Source organism: Sinocyclocheilus grahami, unplaced genomic scaffold (genome assembly GCF_001515645.1).
Source record: "Sinocyclocheilus grahami isolate Dianchi unplaced genomic scaffold, SAMN03320097.WGS_v1.1 scaffold96.1, whole genome shotgun sequence".
Lineage (NCBI taxonomy): Eukaryota > Metazoa > Chordata > Actinopteri > Cypriniformes > Cyprinidae > Sinocyclocheilus > Sinocyclocheilus grahami.
Window position 1 is genome coordinate 2,360,219 of NW_015505275.1, and position 11,659 is coordinate 2,371,877.

An 11,659-nucleotide genomic window follows, 5' to 3' on the forward strand; every position below is an offset into this window, starting at 1 on the left:
TAACCCAAAGGTTGTGGGTTCGAGTCTCGTACCGGCAGGGATTGTAGGTGGGTGGGAGTGAATGTACAGCGCTCTCTCCCACCATCAATATCACGACAAGGTGCCCTTGAGCAAGGCACCGAACCCCCAACTGCTCCCCGGGCGCCGCAGTATAAATGGCTGCCCACTGCTCCGGGTGTGTGTTCACGGTTTGTGTGTGTTCACTGCTGTGTGTGTGCACTTTGGATGGGTAAATGCAGAGCACTAATTCCGAGTATGGGTCACCATACTTGGCCACTTCACTTCATCACTTTAAAACAAAATCAAGACTTTGTGAAAGAGCATAATAGGACCCCTTTAATCAAATTATCAAGTACGTGTATGTTTGTAGTCCAAAATAATCTTTTACTTGAACATTTTTTTTTTATAGCAAACCAATTTTAGGGTTGAGTTACAGTCATTTAAATTGTGCATTTTATTATATATATATATATTTAACTCAAACTCAAGTTGTTCCAAAACTGTATACATTTCCTCATTCTGTTGAACAGAAAAGAAGATAGTTTGAAGACCAACAGTAACCAACAGTTGCTGGTCCCCATTTACTTTCATAGTATGGAAGAAAATACTATGGATATCATTGGGGACCAGAAACTGTTCGGTTTTCCCACAACTTGAGTGTGACTAAATGATGAAAGAATTTTCTTTTTTTGGTGAACTGTCCCTTTAATGAAGAACCATTAGTAAATTTTCTTTACTGAGTCTTGTATGTATTTTTTTTATTGATTATTGGGTTGGTATGGCATGTATGGGATGGATTCCATATTGAAAAACATGCTGTATATGAACTTATTCAGATGGACTGAAGAAATGCATGGTGTTTTTTTCTTTTTCTGAGTACATGGTGGAAAGTGGCCTTTGATAATCATATATGAAGTGGTATTTTTAAGTGTTGACTGGGTATAATTGGTCTTTCAGCCAGGGACTATGAGATCCAAAGAGACAGAATTGAGCTGGGACGCTGTATAGGTGAGGGCCAGTTTGGAGACGTCCATCAAGGGATTTACATATGTCCGGTATAAATGACTTTTATTGCATTTTATTGATTTATTTAACTTGTATATAACTTACTTATTTATACTACTGCTCGAAAGAAGTCGGTTATGCTCACGAAGGCAGCATTTATGCGCTTTCTGTATTAATATATTTTCAAATGTAATTTATTTCTGTAATGGAAGCCATTACTCTTCAGTATTTAAAAGAAAAGCACATTTCAAAATTTCAGCCAATTTTAAATTGATTTGTTTTTTGTAACAATGTAACTTCTGATTTAATGCATCCTTACTGAATAAAAGTATTAATTTCTTCAAACAAAAAATATCTTTCTTTAGTCTATATTGAAGTATGAATTACTCAATGTGATGATGATAATGACTTTTACTTTGCAAGTTGTAATGTTATGTTAATGTTGTATTAATCTGAAACAGTTATTAAAATACTACTTCTTGTTTTTGTGCTGTCAGGAGAACCCAGCTCTTTCTGTGGCGATAAAGACGTGTAAGAATTGCACCTCGGACTGTGTTCGAGAGAAGTTTCTCCAGGAGGCCTGTGAGTGTCAAATCACTGATACCCAGCAGCCAGTAACAGCACTGCATTATCTGTGTCGTTCCCATGGCTGTGTCCGTCAGCATTCCATCACTGTAATTGAGAGGAATGTGTTTTGGATAGTTGGTGCCGAAACTCCAAATATTTTCAGAATGTGGAGTTAGTAAGAGCACAGCTGTTAGCTTTTGTACACCCGAATAGGTACTGGTATGTGTGTGAGAGTGATCGTGGAGAAAAAGTGAGGCACTAATAAACAGAACATAATGTTTTTACCACAGCTTTAAAAAGAGGGTAAGTCACAGAAGATCATTACTGAGAGGAGAGTCTGTTCACAGAGTGCTGTATCAAAGCATATTAAATGCAAAGTTGACTGGAAGGAAGAAATTGGGTAGGAAAAGGTGCACAAGCAACAGGGATGACTGCAAGCTTGAGAATACTGTCAAGCAAAGCTGATTCAAACAATTGGGAGAGCTTGACATGGAGTGGACTGAAGCTGGAGTCAGTGCATCAAGAGTCACCACGCTCAGACGTCTTCAGGAAAAGGGCTACCAAGCCACTTCTGAAACAGAAACAATGTCAGAAGCATCAATGGTCCAAAGTCCTCTTTTCAGATAAAAGTAAATTTTGCATTTCATTTGGAAATCAAGGTCTGGAGTATGGAGGAAGACTGGAGAGGCACAGAATCCAAGCTGCTTGAAGTCCAGTGTGAAGTTTCTGAAATCAGTGATGATTTGGGTTGCCGTGACATCTGCTGGTGTTGGTCCATTGTGTTTTATCAAGTCCAAAGTCAATGCAGCCGTCTACCAGGAGATTTTGGAGCACTTTATGCTTTCATCTGCTGACAAGCTTTATGGAGAAGCTGATTTCCTTTTCCAGGAGGACTTAGCACCTGCCCACAGTGCCAGAACCACTTCCAAATGGTTTGCTGACCATGATATTACTGTGCTTGATTGGCCAGCCAACATGCCTGACCTCAACCCCATATGGAATCTATGGGATATTTTCAAGAGAAATGAGAAACAGTCGATCCAACAATACAGACGAGCTGAAGGCTCAGTAGTGCCTAGGCAGTGCCACAGGTACCACTTTTCCACCGGGGCTGGTGCCGGAGCTGGAGTCCAATTGGGAACTGGGCCACGCTTTTCCACTCAAAAAAACTCCTGGGCCGGTGCCCAGATCCTGGTTCCGAACCAGCCCCAAAACCTTGCTGGTCGAACTTTTCTATGACGTCAGTAGGCAGAGCTTTCACTACAGACCACAGTTTGTCTGCTCACTCAAATCGCTATGTACAGTGATCTGCATATGCAATCAAAGGACCATGAGGGCAATTGGAGAGCAGACGACTCTTTATGCTTTTGCTCTCGCGGTAATTTGATGTACATACACCGATTGATTTACGCGGCACTGATGCATCACGAACAAGCATTTTAAAAGCCGTCGGAGTTCAGGTAAATTAACAACATTAACACAACAATTAAATATGCCAGTTCAGAAATGGCCGACAGAAGAGCTCTCCTTCCGCAAGAGATAACAAGCGATTGCGGTCACATGTTGTGACGTAGAGGGTTCTGTTCCCTGCCAGTGGAAATGAACATACTTTAAAGAACTTGAACTTTTCTGTTTTGGAAATCTCTTTTTTGATTTATCTTAGGAAATATTCAAATATTTTGAGATACTGGATTTTTAACTTTCATGAGCTGTAAGCTCTTTTTTACTGTACATATAATGAATCTAGAATATATTAAAGTTTCACTTTTTGAAATAAGTTACAAAAAAATTACTTTTTCACGATATTCTAATTTTTTGAGATGCACGTGTACGTGTCTATATATATATGTATGTATGTGTGTGTGTGTGTATGTATGCATCTATGTATTTCAAGTGTCAAGCAATTCAGATGTTCTGTTATTTTAGTCAAGCAACTGTATTAACTATTAGGTTGTGCCAACTTTACATGATCTACGTATGTTATTTTAGCTGATTTAATTATCTGTTGCAGCATATGTGGCAGGCATATCCAAGATGTTCCATGAATTTTTGAGTATGTATAAAGTATGTATGTAAAAACGTACAATTCACCCATTATTTTTATTAGCCCTGTTTAGTCAAAGTTTAAACCCTCTTTTCAGTGCAGTGGTTGATTGACAGGAGGCTAGACTGTCCATTATGCATTAAAATGGATCAACATTTACACTACACTTAAGCAGTGGTGATTTTAACAAATTTGCCGGTGACTATGAGTGGAGGAAAGCCATTGAACCTTGTTACTACAGGGTTCCCACGGGTCCTTGAAATCCTTGAAAGTTTGTGAATCTGAAAAAAAAATGTCAAGGCCCTGGAAAGTTTTTGAAAATAAGCATACATAGATACAGGTCCTTGAAAGTGCTTGAATTTATTTTGTGCAAGAAGCTTTCTGGAAAAAAAACTAACCAGCAGGCCGATTTTGTTGCACAGCATCTGAAATGTTGTCATGGTCATTCTGAAGTGCCCGAGCAAAGTCTGTCGTCAAAGTATTTCTGTATAACTGCCTCCCAGAACGGTCTTCCACGACTGCGTTCCCAAACAGCTGACATTCACCTCCGAAAGCAAGACCGCATTTATTGTTTTGTCTGCTCACTCAAAGCGCAAGTAATTTATTATATTTGAGAATTATTATTTTCGGTGGCTTCTCTTACTTTTCTTAGTGATATTTAGTGCCAGTTTATCAGGAAGTGACGATTTTGTTCTCTCTGACTCTCTGACTCGTTGGATGGAATGATGGATGTTTTATGCGATATTCCAAAGTTAAATTCGCAACTTTGGATGGAAACCCTTTATAGTACTGGCGGGGTTAGTATGTTTAAAAGTATGTATTTCCCCCCCAACATTTCCATTTTGTATATTCAAAATTGCATTTAAAACATTAGTCTCATAACATTAATGCAGTTGTAGTTGTGCAATGTAAATTAATTTGTTTGATAACAGCCTTAGTGTAAATTTAATCTATTGATCAATTGTAAGAATTTGACATGAAATATGATGCATACATTTAATAAGGTTTTAAAAAATGGCCTTTATAAAAGTAAATAACATCCTGAGGTTAATATCAAAAATATGCAGATAAATGTAAAAGCCGACAGCACACCGATAAAATATTGCTTCAGAATAAATTGTTTACACCACCACATCTTGGTCTCAATCATGAAATCCTTCCAGTGCACTGGAACGATCGCTCCCTGAAAAATTCCACAATGCACCGCAAAAACTAGGGAGCATCAGCGCTCACTATGCTCCCTTACCGGAAAGAATGTCACATTTCTGAAGCGTCAACTCAAAAAATATAATGACACGCGATAGAAGATTTGAAAAGACAAACCGTTTTTTTAGTATATTTCAACATAAACACACATAGCTAGACAGGAATTCAACACATCTAATTAACATATATAATTAATATTTGGCTGAAATGTTGTAAGAACATGTAACAGAACGATGTGTTTAAAGAGAATAAAAAATTATATAAAAATTATATTGGTCCTGCCTGTTGTTTATTAATTCCAGTGCTGATGTTCTACTATGTTGTCCTTGAAAGGTCCTTGAATTTGAAGTTAACCAAGGTGTGGGAACCCTGTTACTAGTGCAGACATAGACTGTAGTTTCCTGTGACCAATTCAACAGCGTCATCTAGTGCTCAGTGTTAATTTCAAGTTAATTTCGTTTTCTGTGAATTTGCATAAAGCTCTTGAAATACTGTTTCTGTAGTTACCAATCATATTTATGAAAATGTTCTCCTCTTTTGCTTTTCAGTTGCGTTCCTTTCTTCAGATTAGGAAGTACAGTCTGGATTTAGCATCACTCATCCTGTTTTCTTACCAGCTCAGCACAGCTCTTGCATACCTGGAGAGTAAACGCTTTGTGCACAGGTAAGTGTCCACATCGTGCAGGCCATCATAATTGATAATGAACAGCACCCATTTCCTGTTGAACGTTTCTGCAGACAGGATCCCCATCTAGTAGCATTTCTGCATGCATATTTATTATGGAAATAAGGTAGAAAGAACAGCTCTTATAGATGTCTACTCAGCACATTCCAAAGTAAAGTCTCTCTTTTTTTAGGGACATTGCGGCACGGAACGTTCTGGTGTCCTCAGTGGACTGTGTGAAGCTGGGAGACTTTGGTTTGTCTAGATACATGGAGGACAGCTCTTATTATAAAGGTATTAATGTAGGATGTTTTATGCGATATTCCAAAGTTAAATTCGCAACTTTGGATGGAAACCCTTTATAGTACTGGCGGGGTTAGTATGTTTAAAAGTATGTATTTCCCCCCCAACATTTCCATTTTGTATATTCAAAATTGCATTTAAAACATTAGTCTCATAACATTAATGCAGTTGTAGTTGTGCAATGTAAATTAATTTGTTTGATAACAGCCTTAGTGTAAATTTAATCTATTGATCAATTGTAAGAATTTGACATGAAATATGATGCATACATTTAATAAGGTTTTAAAAAATGGCCTTTATAAAAGTAAATAACATCCTGAGGTTAATATCAAAAATATGCAGATAAATGTAAAAGCCGACAGCACACCGATAAAATATTGCTTCAGAATAAATTGTTTACACCACCACATCTTGGTCTCAATCATGAAATCCTTCCAGTGCACTGGAACGATCGCTCCCTGAAAAATTCCACAATGCACCGCAAAAACTAGGGAGCATCAGCGCTCACTATGCTCCCTTACCGGAAAGAATGTCACATTTCTGAAGCGTCAACTCAAAAAATATAATGACACGCGATAGAAGATTTGAAAAGACAAACCGTTTTTTTAGTATATTTCAACATAAACACACATAGCTAGACAGGAATTCAACACATCTAATTAACATATATAATTAATATTTGGCTGAAATGTTGTAAGAACATGTAACAGAACGATGTGTTTAAAGAGAATAAAAAATTATATAAAAATTATATTGGTCCTGCCTGTTGTTTATTAATTCCAGTGCTGATGTTCTACTATGTTGTCCTTGAAAGGTCCTTGAATTTGAAGTTAACCAAGGTGTGGGAACCCTGTTACTAGTGCAGACATAGACTGTAGTTTCCTGTGACCAATTCAACAGCGTCATCTAGTGCTCAGTGTTAATTTCAAGTTAATTTCGTTTTCTGTGAATTTGCATAAAGCTCTTGAAATACTGTTTCTGTAGTTACCAATCATATTTATGAAAATGTTCTCCTCTTTTGCTTTTCAGTTGCGTTCCTTTCTTCAGATTAGGAAGTACAGTCTGGATTTAGCATCACTCATCCTGTTTTCTTACCAGCTCAGCACAGCTCTTGCATACCTGGAGAGTAAACGCTTTGTGCACAGGTAAGTGTCCACATCGTGCAGGCCATCATAATTGATAATGAACAGCACCCATTTCCTGTTGAACGTTTCTGCAGACAGGATCCCCATCTAGTAGCATTTCTGCATGCATATTTATTATGGAAATAAGGTAGAAAGAACAGCTCTTATAGATGTCTACTCAGCACATTCCAAAGTAAAGTCTCTCTTTTTTTAGGGACATTGCGGCACGGAACGTTCTGGTGTCCTCAGTGGACTGTGTGAAGCTGGGAGACTTTGGTTTGTCTAGATACATGGAGGACAGCTCTTATTATAAAGGTATTAATGTACCCTCTTTAGTACAGATCAGAAAGCCAACACAAAAACATTATTGCTTCTGAATGTGAAACATTCAATATAATATAGTAAATTAAATATAAAAATTAAATTAATTGGATGATATTGAGTTACTTTGAGGCATTTTTTATTTTTTGTTCGAAATGATGAACAGCAAAAGCATTGACAGCAAATCTAAGTTCTTTCCTACTTTAAATTGTGCAACAATTATGTTCACAAACCATAATAAAAAGAGTGTTATCATCCGCTTGTGTGAATGCTAATATAGTTTTAATTATCGTTATCTTTCTTAGTGTGAATGAGTCTTTACACCTGACTGAATGTACAGACCTCTACTCATTTTCACTCTCATTGTCTCTTTCTCTCTCTCTTCACAGCCTCTAAAGGAAAACTACCTATTAAATGGATGGCGCCAGAGTCAATAAACTTCAGACGTTTTACCTCAGCCAGTGACGTGTGGATGTTTGGTAAGTGAGTGTGTGCTTTACTTCGATGAATTCCTCTGTTAGAAACAGAGAAACTCAGTCTCTTTTGCATGTTCAGACAATGAAAAGTTAGCATTAGCATTATGCATGCAGTGCATTTGGGACATTTCTAAAATGTGTGTAAAGAGAGCCTCTACTTTTGCGGAGTAGAATTGGAATTTTTCCATTCTGTGTGTGTAGCGACAGTTTAATGAATAGTGTAGATCAGGAAGTGACAGCTCTTGTTTTATAGCCACCTTTAATTAGTGCTAAAGTTGAGTCATTAGAGGTGGAATCTTGCAGTTGTCTTCATGTGTATCTAACCTCACTTTGTGTTTCAGGGGTGTGTATGTGGGAGATACTAATGTATGGAGTGAAGCCGTTTCAAGGCGTGAAGAATAACGATGTGATAGGCCGGATTGAGAACGGCGAGCGTCTGGCGATGCCACCCAACTGCCCACCAACCCTCTACAGCCTGATGACCAAGTGCTGGGCATACGACCCCAGCAAACGACCACGATTCACCGAGCTCAAAGGCCAACTAAGGTCAGTCCACACAACTTTGCACAAATTTTGCTCGACTCGTTATGAACAGTTATTATTGATTCAATTCTATTATTGAATTGTTGGTCATGATTTTGAATATTTCTTTGTTGGCATATGTAAAACTTGATATATTAGTGGTCGTCTCCACACTTACATTAACCCTAATGGTTTAGAGTCTCATGACCACAGTAAATCAATCTGCCTAATAGCAGTAGAGGGCGCTGTAATACTGTAGATGTCTGACTACAGTGATTTTGTTTAAAGATTGTTAGTCAAAAAACATCAAGTAGAGATTCAGCCCAACATGAACCCATACTTGATTGCGAATAGACCTGTAAAGCAATTTACAAGAATTTGACAGCAAAACTGTGGTCATTTACTAATCTGGTTTAGGGCTGTGTGGCTCCAATACATAGCTTTGTGTATATTATAAAGATGCTGTACATTTACCATGGTTGTTACGGATTCATGTAAGTTGTCCGTATTTGTATGTGCACTCTATTTCACATTTTCTGAAGTTCAAGATACAAGAGCTTTATGTGACGTCAAGCTGATGCACACTATAATTAGATTTGAATGGGGAGGTGAAATCTTTTCTTTACTTTACTCTTTACTAGTTGGTGTCATTACATTGGGTTTATACTTATGTTGTACTTTATATTAATCACAAATCACAATCTTTACTTTTTCACTTTTTATATTTAGATTATTAATAGTTAATATAAAGCAAATGTTCACTGAACATATTCATTGGAATTATAATTTTATTTGTTACACTATTTTATAATGTAACTTGCAGTTGCGGGATTTCTAAAATAAAAAAGACTTTATTTATTTATTTGGGGGAAAAATCATGCTTAATTTCAATAATTATTTATTAAATTGATCAACAGTGACAGTAAAAACATGTAGAATGTTCTGATTTCTATTTCCAATAAATGCTGTTCTTTTGAACAGAAAACAGTTATTTTAAATTGTACTAATAACATTAATAATTGATTAACATTATTAAACATTGATACATTTTAGTGACCATAAACTTTTGAATGGTAGTGTATATGTAAGTGTAAACACTCAGAAGGGCATTTTAGAGGAAGTTTACTGTTTTTATCTCTTTCTGAACTGTTTAGGCATACACACACACACACTCCCTGCATCTTTCATGATACAATAGTATTGAGTTCCCAAATGTCTGTTCATGTCCGCACATGCAGTCAGTTCCTGTAAATGCTGATGGAAATGGGAAAAAACGAGCTGTACTCTGACAGGCCATCAAACACCTGAATCCCTAATAATCTGAGGAATCTGGTCTGCCTTCAAAAAAAAAAAAACATCCAAGTTTTCTATTTGCAAAAACAGATTTGACAGCACTAGATGTTTCCAAGATCTCAAGTTATACACAGATGTCCCAGATATCCAGATTGAGGCAGATATGTCATGTTGCATCTCAAATATAAAATTAATTCCTTTTTAGGTATCTTGGGATGGAGTGAATTTTTTTAAAAATGCGTATTGGAAAATACAGATCCCTTTCTCTACCCTCATTAAATCTGCAGTACATTTCAAGTGTAGAACGTCTGTTTCTAGGAAACCATGTAAATATTTACACTGTTAACTGCATTTATAAGCAGAGGTTTAGTCAGTGTCCTGTTGTGTTTGATAAGGAAATTAGCTGCTGTATGCTTAAGGTCTGTAATTAGTGGATTTATGGTCTTTATGATGTAATTTCAACGTCAGTGTTGATGGGTCTTGTTTTAAAAGCGCTTCACATTTGTGATGGCTAAACAGCTGTTGTAATATAACAAAGTTTATCTAACTTCTTCAAAAGTGTCTCTTAAGGTTATTACAGTGAACACTGAGATGAAGTGAGGATTATGAAATGTAATGAAGTCACATGGGTTTGACACACAGGATGCTTAAACTCTAAAGTCCATTGTCTGTTCCTCAGAAGTCTTTGTCAGCGGTAGCAAAAAGAAAGTCTAGTCCAAACAACTTGAAAAATGAATCATTATGTTTGTCTTTGCACTCGATAGTTTGAGTCTAAACACTATTAGCAGTAGTTTGTGTGTATGAATTTCTATGTGTGTCTAGATGTTTGGTACTTCATTCTAGAGTATATAGAGAGTGTAACACATGTTCTGCAATAGCTGTGATTGTTGTGTCACAGCCACAACGTAAAAGTAGTCTCTTTTTTAACTGACTTGCCCTCTTGTTTTTTTTTTTTTATACATATTTTGTTCACAAATGTTATTAATCCTTAAAGGGATAGTTCACCCAAAAATGAAAATTCTGTCATTAATTACTCGCCTTCATGTCGTTCCAATCCCGTAAGCCCTTCGTTCATCTTCGGAACACAAATTAAGATATTTTTGATGGAATCTGAGAGCTGTCTGACCCTGCATAGACAGCAACGCAACTGAAATGTTCCCAAGTCCACAAAAAGTGCACAAAAAGTATTCTCGTAGCTTCGTAAAATTACGGTTGAACCACTGATGTCACATGGATTATTTTACAGATCTCTTTGCTACGTTTCTGGGCTTGGGAACATTTCAGTTGCGTTGCTGTCTATGCAGGGTCAGACAGCTCTCAGATTGTTAAATTGTTGTTTTGACATTTTTTATTTGAACTTTTTAACCATTTTTGTTAAGAAGCATTTTATTAATATTTGAGAGAACAGATTTCAGTCTCATTTATAAACTTTTGTTTAGAAACATTGGTAATCCTCAAGAGCTTTTAAGCCTGAACTTATGACACCTTTTGGTCTGTTATATTACATTCAGCTAGAGTTTTTGTCTAGCTGAATGTAATAGTTTTACAGCTAGTTTACAAAATCTAGCTGAATTGCTAGTTTTTGTTTTTGAGAGCCTGAGACCCCTGCAGCAGTCATGGTTCTGTATGATGGTCTGGGTGTGGGGAAGTTCAGCAGGTCTGGATTGATCACAACAGGTGTCCCTTCTGTTTATCCTGCATCTCTCTTTGTTAAACTTGTTAAATTGTTGTTTTGACATTTTTTTATTTGAACTTTTTAACCATTTTTGTTAAGAAGCATTTTATTAATATTTGAGAGAACAGATTTCAGTCTCATTTATAAACTTTTGTTTAGAAACATTGGTAATCCTCAAGAGCTTTTAAGCCTGAACTTATGACACCTTTTGGTCTGTTATATTGCATTCAGCTAGAGTTTTTGTCTAGCTGAATGTAATAGTTTTACAGCTAGTTTACAAAATCTAGCTGAATTGCTAGTTTTTGTTTTTGAGAGCCTGAGACCCCTGCAGCAGTCATGGTTCTGTATGATGGTCTGGGTGTGGGGAAGTTCAGCAGGTCTGGATTGATCACAACAGGTGTCCCTTCTGTTTATCCTGCATCTCTCTCTCTCTCTCTCTCTCTCTCTCTCTCTCTCTCT

The 11,659-nt window shown here is 36.8% G+C and overlaps 1 protein-coding gene across 1 annotated transcript in view; it reads left to right on the forward strand.

Annotated features, from left to right (window-relative positions):
* The window catches only part of LOC107587873 (focal adhesion kinase 1-like), a 65,848-nt gene that overhangs the window by 30,110 nt on the left and 24,079 nt on the right, over positions 1–11,659 (forward strand). Inside the window, exons 16-21 of the mRNA XM_016275832.1 lie at positions 958–1,055; positions 1,503–1,679; positions 5,371–5,486; positions 5,680–5,780; positions 7,624–7,713; positions 8,052–8,256. Of these exons, the coding sequence (XP_016131318.1) occupies positions 958–1,055; positions 1,503–1,679; positions 5,371–5,486; positions 5,680–5,780; positions 7,624–7,713; positions 8,052–8,256 (787 nt within the window). The remainder of the gene's footprint in view (positions 1–957; positions 1,056–1,502; positions 1,680–5,370; positions 5,487–5,679; positions 5,781–7,623; positions 7,714–8,051; positions 8,257–11,659) is intronic.